General features: G+C 38.7%; 1 protein-coding gene across 1 annotated transcript in view; it reads left to right on the plus strand.

Moving 5' to 3' along the window:
* Nucleotides 1–27,377, plus strand: part of DNAH7 (dynein axonemal heavy chain 7) — a 253,080-nt gene that overhangs the window by 153,854 nt on the left and 71,849 nt on the right. Inside the window, exons 42-47 of the mRNA XM_043910523.1 lie at nucleotides 1,039–1,268; nucleotides 3,440–3,770; nucleotides 6,282–6,628; nucleotides 9,013–9,193; nucleotides 11,635–11,820; nucleotides 18,260–18,423. Coding sequence (XP_043766458.1) covers nucleotides 1,039–1,268; nucleotides 3,440–3,770; nucleotides 6,282–6,628; nucleotides 9,013–9,193; nucleotides 11,635–11,820; nucleotides 18,260–18,423 — 1,439 coding nt within the window. The remainder of the gene's footprint in view (nucleotides 1–1,038; nucleotides 1,269–3,439; nucleotides 3,771–6,281; nucleotides 6,629–9,012; nucleotides 9,194–11,634; nucleotides 11,821–18,259; nucleotides 18,424–27,377) is intronic.

Consider the following 27,377-nt stretch of genomic DNA (forward strand, 5'->3'; position numbering starts at 1 on the left):
GTGAAAAATAATTCCATCATACAGGGTAGCATAAATGGAGTAAAAGGTTTTCTGAATCAGTGACCTTCAGGAGGAAACATAAAGGACAAAAAGTACCAGTACTGAGAGGATCTGGTGAGAGACAATAAATTAGTGAAGACCAAGAGCTCCATAGGAAGAAGGAATAGGGTGAGAGAAACTCAGGGTGACAAGGGCGTAGTACCTGAGGGGAAAATCATAGAGTTGGGTTAGAAAGGTGGAAAGGGCCAGATCAAGTAGAGATTTACAGATTAGCTTTGGATTTTGTTTTGAGTATGTTGGGAAGTCTTCAAACAGTTGTAAATTGAGAGTGTGAAATTAGCTATTAGTAATCTGCACTTGATGAGATCACTGTGGTGGCTCCATAGAGCACACAGCAGGATGGACAGTTAGGACACTGTTGAAATATTCCAGAAAGACGGTAACAGAGGTGAACTGCCATGGCGATTATAGGTGTAGAAGGAAAAGAGTTGGAAGCTGTTTTAGGCATGGTGCCCATAGAACTGGATTTCGAGATGGATATAGAATTGAGGTGTTTACTAAGTTGGGAAGATTGCAGCCGTTTGCGGGGGAGAAATGGACCGAGATTCAGACTTGTTGAGTTTGAGGCGATTATGAAAGAAATCAAGGAGGTAGTTATTCGTCTAATTCTGGAGTTTAGGGTAAAGGATAGTAACATTTATCTCAGAAATTTGGGGAGAATTAAATGAGATAATAATAGTAGAATGTGCAAACAGATACACATTCTATAAATTTGGTTCCTTTTTTCTTCCTTGCTCTCGCAATACTCATGTACAATTTCTCTAACTCCTGAACAAACCAGAAAGAGTTGACAACATTACATGCATTACCTACTGGCTCCCTGTCCCAAGTACTTGGGGGGAAGTTTCTCCTGAGTTTCTGTCCCACCCCATTCCTCACGCTTCCTCCTGCATTTCCACCGTCTGTGGAGGCCCTCAGTAGTAACAGGCTCCTGTCAGTGACTTCGATGATAAGCTAAAGCATTTATCTTACATTCAGTCCTGGCCTGAAGATGCACTACAGGCCGTTGCCTCCCGCTTCCTGGAAGACATTGAAATGTCAGAGGAAATACGAGACGGCTGTATTGAGATGTGTAAGAGCTTCCACACTTCTACTATAGATTTATCGACATCCTTCTATGTTGAACTTCAAAGATACAATTATGTGACACCTACCTCTTATCTTGAATTAATCTCTACCTTCAAATTGTTGTTGGAAAAGAAAAGGAGGTAAAAATGAAATTTATTCCTAAGTAAGCTATGGTGGTTTTAAAACATTTGTGTGGACAAAAATGACATAGCAAAGATGAAAATTTTTATTTCATATATGTGTATACTGTGAGTTTTGTTGAATCGTTTAATGATTTACTCCACAGACATTTTTAGGGTAGGGAGCAGGGCTTATTCTTTTGTGCACATGATTGCCTAGGACGTCATAAGTGTATAATCATATTTAAGGAATGAAGATGTGCCTCTGAGAGCTGCAGTAAGGCCCCAGGGTACTTTGACAGTGCTATTGGGCAAACGTCACTAATGAGTAATTTTTCTTCAATAAGTAATTAGATAATAAATAAACCTTCTCTTTAGGTATTGAACAGCTGGAACCTAGAGACAGCCACTCAATGTACATAGCTAGCTTTCCTTCTTTAAGTAAACTCTTATTTGAGAACATCAATACAAACATCAGTAAACTTATATACTATAGAACGTGTCAATGTGAGCTTTTTTGATGTTGTTAAGGTTAACTTATACATGCAGTAAAGTTGATTTAATAGTTTCTTTGATTCTAAAAATTAATACTTAGTCTGCTTGGGTCAGGAGGATCCACTGGAGGAGGAAATGGCAACCACTCTGGTATTCTTGCCTAGAGAATTCCATGGACAGAGGAGCCTGGTGGGCTACAGTCCATGGGGTCACAGAGTCAGACATGACCGAGCACATGACCCACTTTCCACACACATACACATATATATTATAAAATGTAAAAATAAAGACACACATATATATTATAAAATGCAAAAATACACACATGTATATTATAAAATATAAAAATAAAGACACACATATGTATTATAAGATGTAAAAATAAATTACCTATGAAGTTAGATGTTTAGAAATTTTGCTAATCACCTTTAAGGAGGTCTTTTACTAATGAAATTTATTTAAGCAATTTATATATTACATTTATAAATTTTAATATTATTATTTCCCTGATTTAACAAACTAAACTTTCCCAGGTACTTAATTTATATAAAATCTGGTAAGTTAAACTTACACATATGGTAAGCCTTAAGCTTTTTTAAGTGTTTGACTATTACCTATAGACTTGATGGGATTTTTTTTAACATGAAACCACGAATTAACTCTGTTGCTCAATTATGCAACTTATCAGGGCTTCCCTGGTGCTCAAACAGTAAAATAGCTCCCAATTATTGGGTTGGTTAGTTACCAACACCAACCTACTTTTTGAAAAGAATTTCTAAAATGCATCGCTTTTTACTTTGAAACATTATGGCATCTCAGATATTTAAAATGAGACAAATTATAAAGAAGCATTTTCTCAAGATGTGTAATTATCTCTGGAACATATATGAATGCAAAGCAAAAATTTAAAGTATATTAAAATATTACATTATTTTGAAATCAATTATTATTACTTTATAAGAATTTTGTACCAAAAAAAGAGTTGAGCTTTATTCTCTGGCCACTTGTATTTTAAATGAAAAATTCCTATTTCAAGATACTTAACACATATTAAAATTATATGCCACATTTGGCAATGCTCAAGCAATATATTTTGGGTACTGAAGTCTATTTAAAATAATTGATTATAAAAAGATCTTAAGGAAAATATTGTTGTTGGAATAAACTTCCCAAGATGACTAATTACAGAGGTATATCATTCATCTTGATGGAGGAGGTTCCTTGACTTATACTTAGTATATTTTTCTTTTGAATTTGTTATATGCCTAGATACTGTGATAGATACTGGCAGTACAAACAAATCCCAAGACATACTGTCTGCTTTTAATTGCACACAATCTAGAATTCTAGAGTTCATATTTTTTACCAACTGTTAATATATGCAAAAATCTTTCAAACCACTTTTTTAAAGTTGAAGTATGCTTAATTTACAATGTTGTGTCAGTTTCAGGGGTTAAGCAAAGGGATTAAGTTATATATATATATGTGTGTGTGTGTGTGTATGTGTGATTTTTCAGATTCTTTTCCATTATAGTTTATTACAAGATATTGATTATAGTTCCCTGTGCTATACAGTAGGTCCACTTCTTTAGTTATGCCTTGAAAAAATCTGAAAAGCTAAAGAACACTAATTTTTTTCCCTTGAAGAAGAAGCCTAGAGCCTGACAGCTAACCTTGTTTTATCTCTTTGCTTTTAGTGAAGTCATGAAAATGAAAAAGAGGTATGAAGTGGGTTTGGAGAAACTGGATTCTGCTGCATCTCAAGTAGCCACAATGCAATACGAGTTAGAGGCTCTGCATCCCCAGTTAAAAGTTGCCAGCAAAGAGGTTGATGAAATGATGTTGATCATTGAGAGGGAATCTGTAGAAGTTTCCAAAACTGAAAAAATCGTGAAAGCTGATGAAACAATAGCAAACGAACAAGCTATGGCTGCCAAAGCCATCAAAGATGAGTGTGATGCTGACCTGGCGGGGGCTCTGCCCATATTAGAGTCAGCACTGGCTGCCCTTGACACCCTCACTGCGCAGGTGAGAGCCCAGCCGCGGGCTTGCTGGGAGACCTGTTAGCATAAATAAGGAAGTGCTTGCCATCCTCTGCTGCAGTTTGCTCTGTCTTTCCAAAGTCTCCACATTGAATGCGATTGAAATCATTTTCAAATTGGCCGAAAGATTCCCTAACTGACCTGGGAAAAAGAAATGGACATGCAAGACTAAGACAGTTTTGAAAAGAAAGTTTTCAAATATTCTAAACAACCTACAGCAATCATTATTTCAGGAACTTTGCAGAGCAACTTTAATTGATAGGGGCATGAATATACACTTTTATTCTATGTACACTTTTTCATATTTAGAAACTTGTCGCTGGGTATGCTTTACAGTATATATGGGAAGGTGTTGTGTCCGTGTTTGTCAGTGGGTTTTTTGTGTGTGTGATACATATGTCACTTTATTTATGATTTTTAATATATGATAACTGTTAGTATAAAAATTTATAATTGTTATAAAACAAAATATTTTATTGTATAATAACATAGCTTTGACAGTATTAAAAATTAAAGCATGAAGGGGAACGTTTCAGTTAAGAAAGATTAAGATGAATTTTGAAAAATAGTGTTGACGATCTCAACTAAACTTTTGGGTGAATTAGTAGAGGATGGGGCTTCCCTTGTGGCTCAGCTGGTAAAGAATCCGCCTGCAATGCAGGAGACCTGGGTTCAATCCCTGGGTTGGGAAGATTCCCTGGAGAAGGAAAGCCTACCCACTCCAGTATTCTGGCCTGGAGAATTCCATGGACTGTATAGTCCGTGGGGTGGCAAAGAGTTGGACATGGCTGAATGACTTTCACAGCACACACAGGAGAGGATGTGTTAGATCCATTCTTCACACCTTCCTCAAAAATAGGTTTCAGATTGAAGTTTAAATATAAATAGTTATATTACATTATAAAATAGTATAAAATGTAGGTCAGATGTTAATAATTGTGGAATATAAACTAGGACTGAAGATTTCTTTGGTATCAGAGAAGAAAACACTAAGCAATATTGTTTGTAATATATATGCTCTGGATACTCTGTTGTATTTTTCATAAATAAGAGAATTTTTATACCTTAAAATGTAATGGTACATTTTTTTTACCTGAAAAGGTAATGAATTTTAGTACCTAAAAATCAACACATTTTATTTCATATAAACACCATGGATAGAAGTTTAGAAACACTAAGGAAAAAAATCTTTCAACTGCATGGGAAACAAAATATTAATATACTTCTGTGTGTAAAGCTCTTACAAACCACTAAGAGAAAAAATGGCTCTAACATAATATAGTAAGTGATATGAAGAAATACTAATTCAAAAAGGAGGAAACACAAATAGTTAATAAGGATATGAAAATATATCATACCTCACTTGTATTTAAAGTCTATACAGTTCATGGAATTCTCCAGGCCAGAATGCTGGAGTGGGTAGCCATTCCCTTCTCCAGGGGATCTTCCCAACCCAGGGATTGAACACAGGTCTCCCACATTGCAGGGGGATTCTTTTTTTTTTTTGCAGGTGGATTCTTTTTTTTTGTTTGTTTTTGCAGATGGATTCTTTACCAGTTGAACTACTAGGGAAGCCCAAGGAATACTGGAGTAGGTAGCCTTCTCCATCAGATCTTCCCAACCTAGGAGTTGAACCAGGGTCTCCTGAATTGCAGGCGGATTCTTTGTCAGCTGAGCTACCAGGAAAGCCCCAAAAGAAATACAAATCAAAATAAAATTTCTTTTGCCTGACAGAATGCTTACCCATGTTGTTAAGGGTATATGTAATAAAACAGGCACCCTTATATATTTTCTGCACGGCAGTTTGTCAATATTTGTCAAAAACTTAAAAAAAAAAGACATTAAGACTTTAATTGTAATAGTAAAGAAGAAAAAGGCATGGAGTGTTAGGATTATGGTTCATATCTATATATCAGAAAGCTGTGCAGCATTAAAAATGATGTAAATGTTTACTAGCACGAGAGTATGTTTATTATATGTTATTAAAATAGAACAGTTTAAAACAGCATGTACATTAGATGTACTATGATTCCACTGGTTAAAATAGGGCAAATACATTGGTTTATAGCATACACACATGAAAAAAATGTAGAGAAATGTAAAGTAAGATGTTTACAGGAATTAACTATATATGATTGGTTTTACAGGAGACGTATGTACAGTTTCTATTTTTCTGTTTGTATCTATAACTTTTATAGTTTTTAAGAAGGAGCAAAGCTCTTACTTTGGGACAGTCAAAAGAAAGCTCTTTCATGTGTTCTTGAAGTGGATTTCATGTCATAAGTGATCGCAGGGTATTTTCGCATTACTCTTTTTTATTTTTAATTTTGAGATAAACTTCTCAACACTTCATGATATAATTAATTCTATCACTGTCACCAGCTTCTGACACTTATCACTGTCAGTGAATAGCGAGTTTCTATCTTATGGCTTAGTCTGAAAATAGGAACCAAACCCAAGTCATATGTAAACAATTCTTGCATGTTGTTATTTCAAGGACATTACAGTGGTAAAATCCATGAAGAGTCCTCCCGCTGGTGTCAAGCTTGTTATGGAAGCTATATGCATCTTGAAAGGCATCAAAGCTGACAAAATCCCTGACCCAACAGGTACAGGGAAAAAGATTGAGGATTTCTGGGGTCCTGCCAAAAGACTCCTTGGTGACATTCGATTTCTGCAGTCACTTCATGAGTATGACAAGGACAATATTCCTCCGGCTTACATGAACATCATAAGAAAAAATTATATTCCAAATCCAGATTTTGTTCCAGAAAAGATAAGAAATGCTTCCACAGCAGCTGAAGGCCTGTGCAAATGGGTCATAGCAATGGATTCATATGATAAGTAAGTAGTAACAAAAAAGAAAACAAACTTTTTTTTTTTTTCAAGTTGGTTCTTCGGGTAATATAAAACCTATGTGCTACATGGTGAGAGGCTCCTCAGAAAGTCAGGTCTAATGCCTACTCTGGCATGCTTACTGGAGGCAGGACTGTACCAACCACATAGCATAGTGCATGATATTTAAGCTTCTTGGACTCAGGAGCATTTTGTTGTTCTTCTTCAGTGGTAAGTTGTGTCCGACTCTTTGCAACTCCATGGACTGAGGCGCACCAGGCTTCCCTGTCTTTCATTTCTCCCAGGGTTTGCTCAAACTTGTGTCCATTGATTTGGTGGTGATGACATCTGACCATCTCAACCTTTTACACGCTAAAAAATTATTATAGACCCCCAACCTTTTTATCAATATATTAGAAATTAAAACTGAGAATTAAAAAAAAAATTTACTGATTCATTTCTAAAAAGCAACAAACTTTACATAAATACTTCTTTTTTAAAGTCCACATTTTCAAAAAATTTTGGAAGAAAAGTGGTGGCATTTTATACTTTTGCAAATCTCTTTACTATGTTCTTTAAGAGAAGACAGCTGGATTCTCAGATCTGCTTCTTCATTCAATCTACGAAGAAAATACAGCCTCACACAGATGTTTAGTTGACAGGGAGGGCCTCATTGGAGTCCCTGAGGGGGAGGGGACATGTCTTGGACCACATTTTGAAAACAACGCTTAACGTATAGTCTTTGATGAAACAAACAGCTTTTATAGATGATTATATGAGAAACATTTATATCATATACAAAACAGTAAAAATTGTTGGTTATTCCTTTGAAAAAGCAACTATTACAGGCTATCTTTAAATCTCACATACAATTCTATTTGTATATGAGATGTGTACGTCTATATTTCATGCTATATATGTTTTGGACAATGATGTATTCTGTTAATGATAAATTTTAATTTAATGTTTTATCATTTATTTGGGTTTCCCCGATGGCTCAGCTGTAAAGAATCTGCCTGCAATGCAGGAGATGCAGGAGACACAGGTTAGATCCCTGGGTTGGGAAGATCCCCTGGAAGAGGAAATGGCAGTTCACTCCAGTATTCTTGCCTGAACAATCCCATGGACAGAGGAGCCTGGTGGGCTACAGTCCAAAGGGTCGCAACGAGTCAGACACGGTTGAGCAACTGAGCGCACGTGCGCACGTACATTTATTTAGGTGGTGACACTGCCGATTCCATTTTCTAGAAGAGAATCTAGATCTCTAGTTTTCCCTACATAGTCCCTTTTATTACTGACACACATATTTATAAGATACCTGGTTTTAGTTAAGGGTATATTCTGAAATTTGAAAAAAAGTAAAATATAAAGACAGAAGCATCATTGTTATAGGTATATAATAAGCCTGGAAGAGAAAAAACAAAAGAGCTGGGGAACTGAAGAAGTGGGTGGATACAATATCATTTTAACTATTTTGAGATAAAAATAAAATAGTAAGATTAATCCACAAAATAATAAAAATTAAAATGAAAGAATAAGATGACATAAATAAAATACCCTTCCTTTCTTCATTGTTGTTAAGCCTGAATGAGTTAGGCTAGTTTCCATAAACACTGTAATATTTTACATGTATGTGCTTATTCTCCTTTTCCAAAATCACCAAAATTGACACTGGCAACAATTTAATATTTGTCTGTGGTTTAAAAAAAATCACTTATTTAGGGGCTTTCCTGGTGGCTCAGACAGTAAAGAATCTGCCTGCAATGCAGGAGACCCGGGTTCGATCTCTGGGTTGGGAAGATACCCTGCCTGGAGAATTCCATGGGACAGAAGAGCCTGGCGGGCTACAGTCCATGGGGTCTCGAAGAGTCAGACCTGGCTGAGCGACTAACACATATATGCAATCACTTATTTGAAAATATTATATATATTTGATATCTATTTTGAGAATCATATTTTATTGCTGGCATTAACTTTGTTAAATATAAGATATAGAAATCAGTATAGGTTTTATGTGAAGACATGTTTTGGGTTATAATAAGGATTTTAGAAAAGTAATTCATGTATCTACTATTGTGTGAAAATTATATAAATCCTAATTGTGTTGAATTGGTTCACAGTGCTTTTCAGGTCTACTATATCCTTCTACCTTTCTGTATGTTCTGCTCATTTGGGGAGTTTGATACTGAAACTCCACCTAAAAATCTTAATTTATCTAAAATAATTGTAATATATAGTAGAGCTATACATAATCTTGTTCTGTATTTTCCAAGTCTCCTGTAAATGTGTTGTCACTCTTTCATAATTTAAAAAAATTAAAAAGTAAATTCAGTGATGGAAAGTACACTAGAATATTAGATATGTATTTAATTTTCCAATTTTACTTTTGGCAGAGTGGCAAAAATCGTAGCTCCCAAAAAGATAAAACTGGCTGCAGCTGAAGGGGAGCTTAAAATTGCTATGGATGGTCTCAAAAAGAAGCAGGCAGCACTTCGGGAAGTTCAGGACAAGCTGGCCAGGCTTCAGGACACACTCGAACTAAATAAACAAAAGAAAGCTGACTTAGAAAACCAGGTATAGTATAATATAGACAGACATAGGCAAATCTTCAGTTACTCTAAATAGGAATAGTGTTCACGCTGGTACAAAAACAGCAATACTGTTTTCTTCTTGGTCGGGAGTTGACAGACAGTGGACCACAGTATAAACCCACCTTTGTGTGGCCCACAAGCTAATAATGACTTTGACATTTTTAAATGATTACTTATTAAATGATTATACAAGTTTCTATATAATATTCTGAGTTTTGCCTCTTGGTCTACGAAGCCTGTTTATCTTCTGGCTCTTTATCCCACAAAAAGAAAAAAATTGCCAACCATCTCTACTATAGATTACTAGAATATTGAGCTAAATTATTTAAGTCATTCTTCATTATGAGTCTTCCCTGGTGGCTCAGAGGTTAAAGCGTCTGCCCGCAATGCGGGAGACCCGGGTTTGATCCCTGTGTCGAGAAGATCCCCTGGAGAAGGAAATGGCAACCCACTCCAGTACTCTTGCCCGGAGGATCCCATGGACAGAGGGGCCTGGTAGTCTACACAGGGTTTCAAAGAGTCGGACACGACTGAGCGACTTCACTTCACTTCATTATGAGTGAGAAAATGGAAAACCAAATTGTTAAGTAACAGTTATATAAAAATTAATGGCAGAGCTGAGATTAGAACTCAATACCCAGAACCATACTGTTTCCACTGGAAATGTTTTTAAGACTAAAATCATTACTCCAACTTAGTGATACCTTTTGTAAAAAGTAATTGCTAGGACCTGATTATGTTCCCCAGAAAAGTCCAAGCATCTTGATATACAGTCAATATTTACTGAGTGCTTATCATGTGCAAGGCACTGTTCTGAGAGCATGTATGTCACTGATTCTCACAAAAGCTTTCTGAGGGAGGTAATCTTTTTAGATTATTTTCTAGAAACTAAAGCACAAAAAAGTTAAGCAACTTGCTCATGGTCAACCTGGTTTCTAAGTTTAGATCCAAGTGCAGGCAATCTGACTCTAATACATTTCTCCATCCCATCCTACTGGGCTGCTTTCTGTACAATATGTGCACAAATTCTATATTTGTACAATCTGTGATACTGTGCTAATCTTAAAAATGTGTCCTATTATTTGGCATGGTCTTCAAGTGATCAATTTTAGTTTAAATAATATAACTAATACATAGATATGTGGTTGCTCACTGTAAACATTTTTCAACTATGCCCTATGTTTGAAATTATTTTTCATAATAAAATGTTAGAAAATTATGATAATGTAAAATGAATATGTGTACTAAAAGCTTGCTTTGGAAGAGAAATTTTGGTTAAAATGTTTCTACTTAGTAGTTTCTGATGGCAGCTTTATTATGGTCCAAGACCTTGATTTAACATTTTAGTAAAGAGAAAAATGTGTGAAGAAAGAAACCAGGATGCAAAAGGGAATAAAAAGAGGGAAAATTAACGGGAAAGGTTTTTAAAGAAGTATCAAAAATCTTACTAATTACATACCTTCTGGTCTTTTAAACCCATCTTTATATAAACTTTTATGGTATTTTATATGTTTAACTCTAAAGGCATTTATTATTATTAATATAAATATTAATAGCATAGGAAAAAGTACAAGCCAAATTCTCATTCCAAAATAATCTAAATGTCTCTGTTTTTATCAATTATTTACTTCTTTTCATGTAAATTATTTCATTTTGAACTTTAAGATAACCTTTACTTAATCTTGTCATTCTCTAAAAATAATATGTCACTTAAAATTAATCAAAATAATTCAGATATTCCACTGGAACATTGCTATTTCATGGTTTAAAATGGCTTTTGCCCAAGTTTTCCACATTTGTAATTATCCTTCCTCTTTTTTGAAAATAACATTGCTTAATTATGTATAATCAAACTTGGTTGACAGTCTTACACACAAAGTAGGCTCTCAGCTATTGACTGATGTCCTAATTTAAGGTTAATTGCAAGTGTCTGAGTAGGCTGACACAATTTAGCAGCTTGAAAATTGTGCTTTGTAAGTAAGCATAAATTATTAAAACTTTTAAACATTTAACCTTTAAAGTTATCATTAAATCAACCATAAGTTAAATGAGGGGGAAACGTTCATAGAATATTTAAAATAAAATGCACTTTGATTATTAAAATGGTGGGTAAAACTTTCACTGTCTCATACTGTAGCTCATTTCCTTAAATAGAGCAGTTGTTTGTGTTATATGATAAATACCTGTTACGAGTTTCACAAATTAGATTAAAGTACTCTCTTTACTATGAAAAATTCTAAAAGATCATGGACTCTCCAGTCTTCATAGTGAACTTCTGCACATTTTTCTTCCACAGAGTGTTAAAAAAAAGAAAATTCCAGGTGTAACTGTAATTTAAAAATTTATCCCTGAGGTTAAAATCTGGCAGAATTTTTAACTTACTCTCCTCATAGGTGTTGATAAAGGTTTACTTCTATTTTTGAGGTTGACCTGTGCAGCAAAAAGCTAGAACGAGCTGAACAATTGATCGGAGGCCTTGGGGGTGAGAAAACACGATGGAGCCAGACAGCTCTGGAGCTGGGGCAGCTGTACATCAACCTGACGGGGGACATCCTCGTTTCCTCAGGGGTCGTGGCTTACCTTGGAGCCTTCACATCTAACTATCGACAGGTAGGGAATACTTGTCCACCTCTAGGGTCCCCTCTTGATCCTCCTGGTATAACCAACATTAATCTTGCATTTTTTTGTTGTTGTTGTTTGGAGTTCTTGCTAAGTATGAGGTAGAAAAATGTTTGCAAGTGATTTTTAGTTGTGTATTTTAATTATTCAGTAAGTTAGCTTGGTGACCAAAAAATGCTATATTAAATACTCTTCTAATTGTTTTAGAATTCTTTTTGAAACAAAAAGATCTACTTTAGGATATCATGTGAAATGTAGGCCCTAGTAAAAAAATTTTAGTTCTTATAAACAAGTATAAAGGTATCAGGATTTTTTTTGATGTTTTTAATCAACTACTCTCAGTGAGTCTCAATAATAAATCATTTCCAAATGACTTCAGAAGCTAAAGCTTCCTAAACCTTTAGTTTTAGTTTAGGAAGAGATGAACCTGCCTAAAAACAATTGATCAGGAGCATCTTCCCTAAGAAAATAAATACCAAGTTCCCTGCTTCAAATTCCCACCCCTCTGATGAATTCTGCCTCAGTCTTATCCTTGACTCCACTCCTAACCCTGCTTCTTCTCCTGACTTTTTTATTCCACTTTTTAGTTTCTCTCTCAATGAGACCCAGCATATTCTTCAGCTCTCTTTAGAAATACAACCCAGGACATGGCCCTGCCAAAGCAGAAGAAGGCAGTGAGAATAGAGAGAAATTTGAAGCATTTGGCAGTAACTTCTGGTGTTAAGGAAAGAGAGAAAACGTAAATGAAAACTCACTTCTAAAGTGGGGCTTTGTCACTTTACAAAGCATTTGTTTTGTTCATGGTCTCAGTTGAGATTCACTTGATTTCAAGGTTTCTCTTAAGTAGAGTTGATTCTTGGAGGCCACTATTTTGGTTTGTTTGCTCGCTTTTAGCCAAACTGGTTTAAAATCCTCATATTGATCGTGCTTCTGTCTTCAGGCTTCTGGGTTCTGGAAGCCCTTGTCCTGGCACATGAGTTTCATATTCTTCTTAGCTTTCTGTCTTCATTTGTGTCTGAACAACTATCTATGCTTATAGCCTCTACGTGAAAGTGAAAGAGGAGAGTGAAGAAGTTGGCTTAAACTCAACATTCAGAAAACTAAGATCATGGCATCCGGTCCCATCACTTCATGGGAAATAGATGGGGAAACAATGGAAACAGTGACAGACTTTATTTTTTAGGGCCCCAAAATCAGTGCAGATGGTGACTGCAGCCATGAAATTAAAAGACGCTTGCTCCTTGGAAGAAAAGCTATGACCAACCTAGATAGCATATTAAAAAGCAGAGACATTACTTTACCCCAAAGGTTCATTTAGTCAAAGCTATGGTTTTTCCAGTAGTCATGTGTGAATGTGAGAGTTGGACCATAAAGAAAGATGAGCACTGAAGAATTGATGCTTTCAAACTGTGGTGTTGGAGAAGACTCTTGAGAGTCCCTTGGACTGTAAGGAGATCCAAACAGTCCATCCTAAAGGAAATCAGTCCTGAATATTCACTGGAAGGACTGATGCTGAAGCTGAAACCTCAATACTCTGGTCACCTGATGAGAAGAACCAACTCATTGGAAAAGACCTTGATGCTGGGAAAGATTGAAGACAGGAGGAGAAGGGGACAACAGAGGATGAGATGGTTGGATGGTATCATTGACGCAATGGACATGAGTTTGAGCAGGCTCCGGGAGTTGGTGATGGACAGGGAGGCCTGGTGTGCTGCAGTCCATGGGGTCGCAAAGAGTCGGACATGACTGAGCGACTGAACTGAACTGATAGCATTGACATCTTGTAGTTCAGATAATTAACATTTAATATGACACTATTTCCCTAGTCTTAGACTTGTTTGCTTGACAGTTTCAGAGCCTGAGGCTTATAAAGATTAAGAAAATTGCTCATAACCACACAGCTGGTTAATGACAAAGCAGAAAAGAGACTTGTCGTCACCCGAATCCTCACTGAGCCCTCTTTCTACTCTTCTGTGTCAACTTGGAATGATGGAGGAAGTCGCTGCAGGGCCTCCTACGCTCCTCTGTTAGTGCCCACCATCCCTGGGTGTCTGCTCTGGGTCCAGCGCCATGCTGAAAGTCAGCATCCTGGGGCACCCCTCCAAGTCCAGCCCTGTCCAGTGACTCCTTCCAAAACACAGCATCTTGTGCTCACTCCCTAGTCACCTGCTTCCCCTAGAATGAGGGCTACCAGTTAGACCATCCACACAAATGCTTCCAAAAAGCACTGAGACCAGAAATGAGACCTTGAAATTTACGGACAGAAGCAAAGCAACACTTCAGCTAGACTCAAGATCTAAGCTCATAGCTCCTTCCATGAACTCACATCCACTGTCCCCACCGCTGATTCGAGTAGACACATCATCCCATCCCATCTAAGAAGACTTGAAGGCAATTTTATCTCTTCCTTGTTTTACTGTAGCAACCTAGGCCTTTACTTATCTAGTCTCTAATGTCACTGTTCCTTCCTTTGAATTTATTCTCCACACCCTACTCTGTAATCATTTATCTCTTTCTCCTGGGTCAGGGCAGCTGGCAGTTTATACCCCATCAAAAGTTTCCCATTTGATTCTAAACACAAGGGCAATAGTAGCAACTTCACTTCTCTACCCAGATCCCCACCTGGCTTCCTGTGCTTTCACGTCAAACAACCAGCACCTGTGGCTTTTTTTGGCTGACTTACCTTGGGTTCTTGCTGCTGCTGCTAAGTCACTTCAGTCGTGTCCAACTCTGGGCGACCCCATAGATGGCAGCCCACCAGGCTCCCCCATCCCTGGGATTCTCCAGGCAAGAACACTGGAGTGGGTTGCCATTTCCTTCTCTAGTGCATGAAAGTGAAAAGTGAAAGTGAAGTCGCTCAGTCATGTCCAACTCTCAGCGACCCCATGGACTGCAGCCTACCAGGCTCCTCTGTCCACGGGATTTTCCAGGCAAGAGTACTGGAGTGGGTTGCCATTGCCTTCTCCGCCTTGGGTTCTTAGAACCCACTTTGCCCAGTGTTTGGATAGCTAAAATTGCCTGGGAATTTACTTCCCTCTGAGGTGGGCTTTAATGAAAGACAGATGTGAGAGCCTGAAGGTCTGTCTCCCTTCCTTCTGGTTAACACAAATCCAAGGAATAACTTATACCCACTGTAGGATCAAGCTGAAACTACCTGTGCAGAACTTCCCTCCACCTTTTATTGGCTCTTTGCCTGTCCTTATACTGCCTCTCTTAATATCTCTTCCTTAATAAATCACTTCATATAAATCTTCATGTCAGAGTCTGCTACTGGGAAACCCAAGTGAGGCAAAAGGCTTTAAAACAATCTTGGGTTTGTTTTTACTCTAACAGCAAAGGTTCGGGATACCAAGAGCCCACAGTAAGTAGCTGCAGCCCCTCTCTCCAGGCTCGAGCCTGAGTAGCTGTCAATTATTCATCCACCCTTTTAGATTTTCTGGTACTCCTCATGATAAAATGTAGAAAATTCCAATTCTCCTGGCATAACTGGGGCCACATGTTTGATTGTAATGCCCATGCCAGTCTCAAAGGCAGAATTCTACAATGTTGTAAGGACATACAGGCCCTGGAGTTGAATTAATTTGAACCTTTTAAGAGATCTTTTCCCTACCGATAATCAAAGTCAAAGCTGCTCTGGTGGTGGTACATACTTTCACCAAATTGTTGTACAGTCGCTCAGTCACATCTGACTCTTTGTGACCCCATGGACTGCAGCACACCAGCTTCCCTGTCCTTCACCGTCTCCTGGAGCTTGCACAAACTCATGTCCATTGAGTCAGTGATGCCATCCAGCCATCTCATCCTCTGTTGTCCCCTTCTCTTCTTGCCTTCAATCTTTCCCAGCATCAGGGCCTTTTCTAAGGAGTTGGCTCTTCACATTAGGTGGCCAAAATATTGGAACTTCAGTTTCAGCATCAGTCCTTCCAATGAATATTCAGGATTGATTTCATTTAGAATTGACTGGTTTGATCTCTTTGCTGTATAGGAGAATCTCAAGAGTCTTCCCCAACACCATGGTTCAAAAGTATCGTTTCTTCGGTGTTCAGCCTTCTTTATGGTCCGACTCTCACATCCATACATGACTATTGGAAAAGCCATAGCTTTGACTATACGGACCTTTGTGAGGAAAGTAATGTCTGCTTTTTAATATGCCATCTAGGTTTGTGATAGCTTTTCTTCCAAACAAGATGTCACCCTTAATGGTCAGTTTTCCATTTCCACCATCTGTTTTGCCACCTGATTATTAGCCAGGGTTCTTGGTTTGTATTTTTACTTGCTTGTTCAGAGGCCCTCATGTTAATTTCACTTATTCTCTGCTGCTGCATTCTTACAGATGTTGAATTGAGCCACTTAAATTGCTAACCAGAGTTCATCTGTGATGACATACTATACCTGTCAACTAGAGAGAGCATTCCACAGCAACTATTGCTTTCCTTTTCCCTATTCTTTCCTGTATCATTGGCTATGAAGCCTACACCAGCATCAAGCTATATCTTGGAAAACCTTCAGACCTCCCCCCAAATCTTCAGACCAACAACAACAACAAAAAAAACATGCCCATAGGAACTGTGTACTAGGAATCAGAATCAAACTGGAAATGCTCCCTTGCCCCTCCACTCTAATGGCCAGGCCATCTGTTCTAATACCAGCAACCAAATCAAGCCATATAAAAAATGCAGATGATACTTATTAAGTATTCATGAGTGTCCTGCCTTAACTCAGTCTTGAATCATGATTAACAACTCTGAATTCCCTTTTATGGGCAGTTTGCTAAGCCCTCACCTCAACCATTTCCCTTATCAGGCTGTGATAATCCTGGGTTACAATAGGCACATACCCAACTTCCAGAGGACTTCCCTTGTGGCTCAGCTGATAAAGAATCCACCTGCAATGTGGGAGACCTGGGTTCGATCCCTGGGTTGGGAAGATCCCCTGGAGAAGGCAAAGGCTACCCCCTCCAGTATTCTGGCCTGGAGAATTCCGTGGACTGTATCATCCATGGACTCACAAACAGTCGGACACGACTGAGTGACTTTCACTTTCACAACCTCCAGAGACCCCCGCAGATACCTAGTCCCTGCTTCCCAGTGCCTGTGGGACTACTCAAGAGACCAGTTCTCAGGGGGCCCAGGAAACCTGGCCCCCTCCACCCCACTCTGCTTGACGTTTGCAGACTGCCCCGTACAGTTCCCGCTCACCATTTCCCTGTGTCCAGGTGTAGTCTCCTGTGGGGCAGCTTTCTCTCATTTGGAGCTTTGAGTGATGGAGTTCTGCCTCTCATCTAAGGAGTGACTTTATGTTGTGTCCCACCATCCAAGAAAGTTTAATCATACCTAAGGTCATGTAATTATGACACAAAAGCCTGGCAGGAAACACTTTAATCAAAATAAAACTATCATCTATAAAGGGACAATGTGAAATTCGGTGCCATGGATGGGCTGCAGTGAGAACACAGTATCATTTCGTTGATATTCCTGCCAAAGGTGCATAATCTGAATTGACTCTTGAGAGAACGTCACACAGACGCAGTTGTGGGCCATTCTAGGGAATGACCGGGTAAGCAAGGTGGTAAAAGGCATCAGTTGTCCCCAAACCGTCATAACCTTTTCATGTGTCAAAGGAATATCGGTCCAGTCTACTCAGCAGGAGCCCGAGGGAGATGCTAGTGCCCACCATGGCCTCTCAGCTAGGCACACACCTGGCACGCGCAGCATCCTCATTTGCCCATGGACTGGTTTCAATACTGCATATATATGCCCCTTTCTAACCTATTTTCTCTCCAGTCATGTCTTCCACTATTTCTGAACTCTTTGATCTGTAACCTCATATTGGACCTTGATTTCTGATTTTCTGAGTATGAACCCAAGCTTGATGCACCATTTTGTATTCCTGAGCATCCTAGCACACTGTGCCCCAGGTGGGGTATCCAGAATCCCGGTGTGTGCCCTGATTCTTATTGGTGCCTAAGAGCCTTGCTGTAGTCCCTTCCCCAGAATAAGTGAGAGCCAGACACATGTTTTCTGTGTCCCCTGCTGGTTCACATTGGATTTACTTTTATACCATAGTATTATAGTGATACTGATAGTCATAACTTAAAGAAAATATATAGAAAAACATGGTAACCTCCATCTACTTGGTCAAATGAAGCTTTAGAATCATAATTGGCAATTATTTTTTCCATATATGGAGTTCTGAATTCACTAGTAAGTGATCTATCTAAATATTATCTTAACAGTAGATAGAATTTTCATTTGAATACATAGTAGAGTTTCTGAATTACAATTTTACTTCAAAATATGATGAACACAAATCAATTTTAAGGTAGTTTCAACCATGGTTTGTTGGCTCAAAGTATGATTGAGGATTTTACAAAATATTTTTTTGGTAACCTCCAGCCTCATTTTTATATCTCTCTGTGTATGTCTCAAAGAACCAAATCAAGGAGTGGACCAATTTGTGCAAAAGAAGAGATATCCCCTGCTCTGAAGATTATTCCCTTATGAATATCCTGGGAGAAGCAGTGACAATTCGAGCCTGGAATATTGCTGGATTACCTTCTGACTCATTTTCTATTGATAACGGGATCATCATAATGTAAGGAAAATGTTTTTCTCATAAATGTTCTCTGTCAATCAGTAGATTTACTTATCTGTATACCTTTTTTAATGTAGCTAGTAAACTTTTATAGTATTGAAAAAATTTGCTTAATTAGTTAAATTAAATATGGATGAGCACATCCTTCTCTAATTAATGTTGGAGCAGTTGAGTATTGGAGACAGTAGTAATTAAACTAAAAACCTCAGATGACTCTTGTGTAATTTTTAATCAATTTTTAGCAAATAGAGCAAAACCCTGCCGTAAGTGAAGTCCCAAATCTTTATTCTCATAGAACACAGGGTTTTGTTATTGTAGGTTAATGAAACATGCAGGGGTAAGTTTGTGGTGATGATTGATGTCTTAGTTCTGCTGGGTGTGGGACCACCTTCAGTGGTATGGATACATTTCTGGGTCTTGGACTGATTGGGGCTTTTCAAAAAGTGGTGCTATTCCTAGAATCCATGGTTAGTAGATAAAACCCATGGAGGTGAAGTTGGGAGGATACTGGAGGCTCATCCAACCTTACCTTTCCTCAGGGTCTTGCCTTTCAGAAGCCAAGGACTTCACTCTGCCCTACTGTGGGGACAATTATTAATTGTGTTATTATCAAGGTCACATTATGAAGGGTCTTCTATCACTGGGCCAGTCGTCTTGGAGGTTTTAGCATGTTAGCAATAGCACAGGTAAACCATCAGTAGGAAACATTCAGTTTTGTGTTACATGTTTTGATTAGTTGTTAGTTTACTACTGAAAAAATACTTGATATGATAGTACTTAATTAGAAGATGCTTACTCCTTGGAAGGAAAGTTATGACCAACCTAGATAGCATATTAAAAAGCAGAGACATTACTTTGCCAACAAAGGTCCGTCTAGTCAAGGCTATGGTTTTTCCAGTGGTCATGTACGGATGTGAGAGTTGGACTGTGAAGAAAGCTGAGTGCTAAAGAATTGATGCTTTTGAACTGTGGTGTTGGAGAAGACTCTTGAGAGTCCCTTGGACTGCAAGGAGATCCAACCAGTCCATCCTAAAGGACATCAGTCCTGGGTGTTCATTGGAAGGACTGATGCTGAAGCTGAAACTCCAGTACGATGGCCACCTCATGCGAAGAGTTGACTCATTGGAAAAGACCCTGATGCTGGGAGGGATTGGGGGCAGGAGGAGAAGGGGACGACAGAGGATGAGATGGCTGGATGGCATCACTGACTCAATGGGCATGAGTTTGAGTAAACTCCAGGAGCTGGTGATGGACAGGGAGGCCTGGCGTGCTGCGATTCATGGGGTCACAAAGAGTCGGACATGACTGAGCGACTGAACTGAACTGAACTGAAAGTAAAAATGGTTGAGGCATGTAAATTTTTAAAATATAATTAGCCACTATGGGTAAAAACCAGTTATTATTAAGTTTTTATGAGTAATATTTATGAAACTTATTCTACAAATTTAAATTATAGTGAACAAATTGCTTAACTGTTCAGCAAATGATCCTGACATATGGATTTTTATAGCATTTATTTATGGACTATTGTAAAAGGACTAAACTTTCCCAGGAAATACTACTCAGCCATAAAAAAGATGAAATCTTGCCACTTGTAACAACATGGATGGACCTTGAGGGTACTATGCTAAGTGAAATAAGTCAGATGGGAAAAGACAAATACTGTATGTTTTCACTCCTATGTGAAATATTAAATAAGTAAGTAGATAAATAATAAACAAAACAAGCGAACACATGGATACAGAGAGCAAAGTGTGTACCAGAGAGGAAGGGGTGTGAGGGGAAGGTGAGACAGGCAAAGGGCATCAAAGGTTTGGTAATGAATGGAGACTGATCCTTTGGTGGTGAGCATGCTGCAGAAGTCAAAATGTAACATTGTGCAAGTAACAATGATAATAAAATTTCATTTTAAAAATTTCAGTAGAAAAATAAAGAAGTCTACCTTTTACCTTGTCCAGCTGGACCAATTATCTTCAGCCTCAATAATAGTTCAGTTGTTGTTGTTGCCGCTGCTGCTGCTGTTTCCCTCTCAGAAAAAAACCTTTGCTCTTCCCAAACAGTTGTGAAAATAATTGACCATGTCCCATGTAGTAGTTGTTATGCATTTATTATTTTGATTTGCGATTTATATACCTTTGGTCTACCTAGAAGGACATCTAAACCTATTCTTATAACTGTTATCTATTCAGTGGAGAATAATATACCTGTTAGTTTCTAGCAAATAAATACCCTTTCTTTTAGGTCCAGTCGTATTTCAATAATACTGGAACTGTTGATGAATATTTCCGCTTTTAAGATTCCAAATCTTTCAGTGATTATTTTTCAAGATGAACTCCCATTTCAGGAGGTAGAAAATAGTTTTAATGAGCCATAACCCCTATGTGTTGGCTATTTGTTTGTAAAAGTGTTGTATTATTAGAAAGAAGTAATGGTAGAAACCTTACTAAGAAGGAAATAGTAATGTTTTTCATTCTTGGTTTTTTGGTCAATGATTTTGGTAATCTTTTACTGAGAGGTTTCAGGAAATAGGTTAAGGTGATCATGTTGAGGGCCTCCCAGGTGACTCAATGGTAAAGAACCGACATCTGCCAGTGTAGGAGACACAGGTTTTTATCCCTGGGAAGATTTCCTGTAATAGAAATGACAGTAGGCTCCAGTACTCTTGCCTGGAAAATTTCTTGGACAGAAGAGCCTGGCGGGCTACAGCCCGTAAAGGGTCGCAAAGATTCGGACACAACTGAGGGAGTGAGCACGCATGCTTGATCATTTTGAAGTATCAGATAAGTCTTCCTTGCCAGTGTCTTCTTCCTTCCCCAGAGATACTTACTTGATAATAATATCTGATAATAATATCTAATACAGAGCACTTACTAAAGACCTGATTTTGTGTTAGATACTTTTCATATACTATCCCAGCTGAGGGAGGAGTTGATAATTTAGGAAACTAATCCTAAAATTAGAATTTTAATCCTTTGAAATACACCACTGCTATATATCTGAATTCCTTCCTTCCATGCATACTACATATATCATCATGTTGTTCAGTCACCAAGTCGTGTCTGACTCTTTGTGACCCCATGGACTGAAGCACACCAGGCTTCCCTGTCCTTCAATATCTCTCAGAGTTTTCTCAAACTCATGTCCATTGAGTTGATGATGCCATCCAACCATGGTGTGGTTGATATCATTGAAATTAGATGTAACAGATTATTATTTTTCTGTTTTTACATCTGATTTTTGTTGCCCTCTTCCCCATTTCTTGTTATTTTAGAATATTTGAATGATCACCATTTTTAGTATCCCCTTTTAATTTATCAATTTTTAACTATAATACTTTGCATTATTTTTCAGTACACATTTTCGCAATCTATCTAGAGACGTTTTACCACTTCAGTTAAGACGTAGACGCCTAGTAACTGTACAAGTGCCCTCCCCGTCCCCTGATTATGCCACCATAGTCGTATGTTTTACGTGCGTCAAAACTGCCCCTCCACACACACTCAGTGTTTTGCCTTAGTATCCATATACATTTGAAAGAACTAAAGAGGGGGAAATAGCCTGTTCTATTTACCATTTTTGCTCCTCCTTTATTTCTAAAACTCACTGTAGCATCATATCCCCTAAGGGTGAAGAACTTTAGCATTAGCGTCTGTTTAGAGCAGATCTGCTGGCCCATACTTTTGAGAACATCTTCATTTTGCCTTTACTCTTGAAGGATATTTTCGGTGGACATGGAATGCTGGATTGACAGTTCTTTTCTTTCAACACTTTAAATATGTTCTACTGTGTTCTGGTTCCATGATTTCTGATACAAAATCTGCAGTCTTTTGAATAATTGTCATCTAAATGTAATATATCATTACTCTCTGATGCTTTAAAAATATGTTTTTTCAAATCTTTGGTTCTCAGCAGTTTGATTATAATGAGGCTGGATGTGGGTGGGGGGTTTTTGGTTTTTTAGTCTCTCCTTTTCAGAATTGAGTTTCGTGAAGCTGTGAATTTACATGTTTCACTGAACTTAGGAAAGTTTCAACAGTTTTTTCAAATATGTTTTCCACACCAGTCTCTTTCTTCCTTCTGGCCCAAATGACATGAACGTTAAACCTTTTAATATTTTCTCACAAGTCTTTGAGACTCTGTTTCTTTTTTTACTATCCTTTTTATTATTCAAATTGGATAATTTTTATTCATAGGTCATCAAGTTCACTGATTGTCTACTATTGAGTTCTTACAGTGAAATTTTTATTTCAGATATTATCCTTTTCAGTTCTAAAATTTTCATTTGGTTCTTGTCGCACTTTCTATTTATCTGCTAAAATACCTCTTTCCATTTGTTTTTAAAAGTATTCACCTTTACCAAATGAAGTGTTGTTATGATAACTGCTTTAGAGGGTTTTTTCCTGATAATTCTAGCATCTGTTTCTTTCAGAATTAGTCACATTCTGGTTCTTTGTATATTGAGTAATTTTGGATTGAATCCTGTTAGAGCAGCCCGAGCAGGTTATGACGCCCCTCAGACTCTGTGCACAACAGAGGTCCCTTTTCCAGCTCTTCTGTCCAGAGAGAGATTTCACTCAGGGTTTAGGTGGCTGCAGCAGCACTGCTCTGCCGTGGCGATGCTGTAATGTGGCGGGGTGGACCTGCGGGCAGGGCAGAGAGAACAGAGATCCCCTCAGTGCTGTCTGGCTCACACGTTCTTATTTTCTCAGTCTTCTGTTTTGAGTTTTGCTACCTGTGCCTGCTGCATGGTTCCCTGCATCAGGCCTATGCTCAGGTCAAAACCAGAAGACAGAGAAAACACATACACACACACATACACGAAAGTCACCACTCCCTTGCTGGTCATCCCTCAAGCGCTGACTTTTCTTCCATTCACTTCTTATTGCTTACTTTTTAGAATCTGCGAATTGTTGGTTTTTGTATTTTATCCTACTGTCTTCAGTGTGATCAGTGACAGAGATAGGCTCTAATGAACTTCGCCAAATTTGGTCACCACCAGAAGTCCTTTTTTCTGATTTTGAGATGGTGTTCTTTGGACCAGTATTCTTCATTCAGGAGTAATCTCTTATAAACTGTCCATGTTTAGAATGAGTTAACTTGTATGGTCTTTGTCAGATTTTTTTTTTTTTTTGCTGTTGCCACTTCAGTGGATTATCACCTGCAAACTTTATTTGATTTAGGAAAAGAGGATAAAGAAGAGTCAGTGTGGTTCCTCCCTCAGGATATATAATTTAGTTGAGTGATGCAGCTAATAAATTATAGAATTACCATAATAAAATATTATCATTTTGTGAAAGTACATAAATGTAATATAGATAAATGGCTAAAGAAGTTCCATGAGAAAAGATATCAAGACAGGCTTTGTGGACTGATAGCATTTGAGTTTGCCATGAAATGTAGGTAGTACTTGAACAAGAGAGGATGGGAAGAGGTACATTTTGGACGAAGAAACAGCACAAACATGGAATTGTACCTAAAAAATGTGGAAGCAACAGAAGAGTGAGTCATTTTAGTTTCTTTCAGTTCAGTTCAGTTCAGTCGCTCAGTTGTGTCCAACTCTTTGCGACCCCATGAGGTGCAGCACGCCAGGCCTCCCTGTCCATCACCAACTCCCAGAGTTTACTCAGACTCATGTCCATGGAGTCAGTGATGCCATCCACCCATCTCATGCTTTGTCATCCCCTTCTCCTCCTTCCTCCAATCCCTCCCAGCATCAGGGTCTTTTCCAATGAGTCAACTCTTCACATGAGGTGGCCAAAGTACTGGAGTTTCAGCTTCAGCATCAGTCCTTCCAATGAATACCCAGGACTGATCTCTTGTAGAATTGACTGGTTGGATCTTCCTGTAGTCCAAGGAACTCTCAAGAGTCTTCTCCAACACCACAGTTCAAAAGCATCAATTCTTGGGCGCTCAGCCTTCTTCACAGTCCAACTCTCACATCCATACATGACCACTGGAAAAACCATAGCCTTGACTAGACGGACCTTTGTTGGCAAAGTAATGTCTCTGCTTTTTAATATGCTATCTAGGTTGGTCATAACTTTCCTTCCAAGGAGTAAGCGTCTTTTAATTTCATGGCTGCAGTCACCATCTGCAGTGATTTTGGAGCCCCCAAAATAAAGTCTGACACTGTTTCCACTGTTTCCCCGTCTATTTTTCATGAAGTGATGGGACCAGATGCCATGATCTTAGTTTTCTGAATGTTGAGCTTTAAGCCAACTTTTTCACTCTTCTCTTTCACTTTCCTCAAGAGACTTTTTAGCTCCTCTTCACTTTCTGCCATAAGGGTGGTGTCATCTACATATCTGAGGTTATTGATATTTCTCCCAGCAATCTTGATTCCAGCTTATGTTTCTTCCAGCCAGCGTTTCTCATGATGTACTCTGAATATAAGTTAAATAGGCAGGCTGACAATATACATCCTTGACATACTCCTTTTCCTATTTGGAACCAGTCTGTTGTTCCATGTCCAGTTCTAACTATTGCTTCCTGACCTGCATATAGGTTTCTCAAGAGGCAGGTCAGGTGGTGTGGTATTCCCATCTCTTTCAGAATTTTCCACACTTTGTTGTGATTCACACAGTCAAAGGCTTTGGCATAGTCAATAAAGCAGAAATAGATGTTTTTTTTGGAACTCTCTTGCTTTTTCGATGATCCAGTGGATGTTGGCAATTTGATCTCTGGTTCCTCTGCCTTTTCTAAAACCAGCTTGAACATGTGGAAGTTCACGGTTCACATATTGCTGAAACCTGGCTTGGAGAATTTTGAGCATTACTTTGCTAGTGTGTGAGATAAGTGCAATTGTGCAGTAATTTGAGCATTCTTTGGCATTACCTTTCTTTGGGATTGGAATGAAAACTGACCTTTTCCGGTCCCGTGGCCACTGCTGAGTTTTCCAAATTTGCTGGCATATTGAGTGCAGCACTTTCACAGCATCATCTTTCAGGATTTGAAATAGCTCAACTGGAATTCCATCACCTCCGCTAGCTTTGTTCATAGTGATGCTTTCTAAGGCCCACTTGACTTCACATTCCAGGATGTCTAGCACTAGGTGAGTGATCACACCATCATGATTATCTGGGTCGTGAAGATCGTTTTTGTACAGTTCTTCTGTGTATTCTTTCCACCTCTTCTTAATATCTTCTGCTTCTGTTAGGTCCATACCATTTCTGTCCTTTATTGAGCCCATCTTTGCATGAAATGTTCCCTTGGTGTAACTGATTTTCTTGAAGAGATCTCTAGTCTTTCCCATTCTATTGTTTTCCTCTATTTCTTTGCATTGATCACTGAGGAAGGCTTTCTTGTCTCTCCTTGCTATTCTTTGGAACTCTGCATTCAAATGGAAATATCTTTCCTTTCTCCTTTGCTTTTCTCTTCCCTTCTTTTCACAGCTATTTGTAAGGCCCCCTCAGACAGCCATTTTGCTTTTTTGCATTTCTTTTCCATGGGGATGGTCTTGATCCCTGTCTCCTGTAAAATGTCACGAACCTCCTTCCATAGTTCATCAGGCACTCTGTCTATCAGATCTAGTCCCTTAAATCTATTTCTCACGTCCATTGTATATTCATAAGGGATTTGATTTAGGTCATACCTGAATGGTCTAGTGGCTTTCCCTACTTTCTTCAGTTTAAGTCTGAATTTGGCAGTAAGGAGTTCATGATATGAGCCACAGTCAGCTCCCGGTCTTGTTTTTGCTGACTGTTTAGAGCTTTTCCATCTCTGGCTGCAAAGAATATAATCAGTCTGATTTCAGTGTTGACCATCAGGTGATGTCCATGTGATGAGTCTTCTCTTGTGTTGTTGAAAGTGGGTGTTTGCTATGACCAGCATGTTCTCTTGGCAAAACTCTTATCAGCCTTTGCCCTGCTTCATTCTGTACTCCAAGGCCAAATTTGCCTGTTACTCCAGGTGTTTCTTGACTTCCTACTTTTGCATTCCAGTCCCCTATAATGAAAAGGACATCTTTTTTGGGTATTAGTTCTAAAAGGTCTTGTAGGTCTTCATAGAACTGTTCAACTTCAGCTTCTTCAGCGTTACTGGTTGGGGCATAGACTTGGATTACTGTGATACTGAATGGTTTGTCTTGGAAATGAACAGAGATCATTCTGTTGTTTTTGGGATTGCATCCAAGTACTGCATTTCGGACTCTTGTTGACCGTGATGGCTACTCCATTTCTTCTAAGGGATTCCTGCCCACAGTAGTAGATATAATGGTCATCTGAGTTAAATTCACCCATTCCAGTCCATTTTAGTTTGCTGATTCTAAAATGTCAATGTTCACTCTTGCCATCTCCTGTTGTACCGCTTCCAATTTGCCTTGATTCATGGACCTAACATTCCAGGTTCCTATGCAATATTGCTCTTTACAGCGTAGGACTTTGCTTCTATCACCAGTCCCATCCACAGCTGGGTATTGTTTTTGCTTTGGCTCCATCCCTTCATTCTTTCTGGAGTTATTTCCTCACTGATCTCCAGTAGCATACTGGGCACTTACCGACCTGGGGAGTTCCTCTTTCAGTATCCTACCATTTTGCCTTCTCATACTGTTCATGGGGTTCTCAAGGCAAGAATACTGAAGTGGTTTGCCATTCCCTTCTTCAGTGGACCACATTCTGTCAGACCTCTCCACCATGACCCGTCTGTCTTGGGTGGCCCCACGCGGCATGACTTAGTTTCACTGAGTTAGACAAGCTGTGGTCCTGTGATCAGATTGGCTAGTTTTCTGTGATTATGGTTTCAATGTATCTGTGCTTTGATGCCCTCTCGCAACACCTACCGTCTTACTTGGGTTTCTCTTACCTTGGACGTGGGGTATCTCCTCACGGCTGCTCCAGCAGAGCGCAGCCGCTGCTCCTTACCTTGTACAAGGTGTAGCTTCTCACGGCCGCCCCTCCTGACCTTGAACGTGGAGTAGCTCCTCTGGGCCACTGCCTCTGACCTCGGGAGTGGGGTCG

The sequence above is a fragment of the Cervus elaphus genome, chromosome 8, assembly GCF_910594005.1.
Source record: "Cervus elaphus chromosome 8, mCerEla1.1, whole genome shotgun sequence".
NCBI lineage: Eukaryota > Metazoa > Chordata > Mammalia > Artiodactyla > Cervidae > Cervus > Cervus elaphus.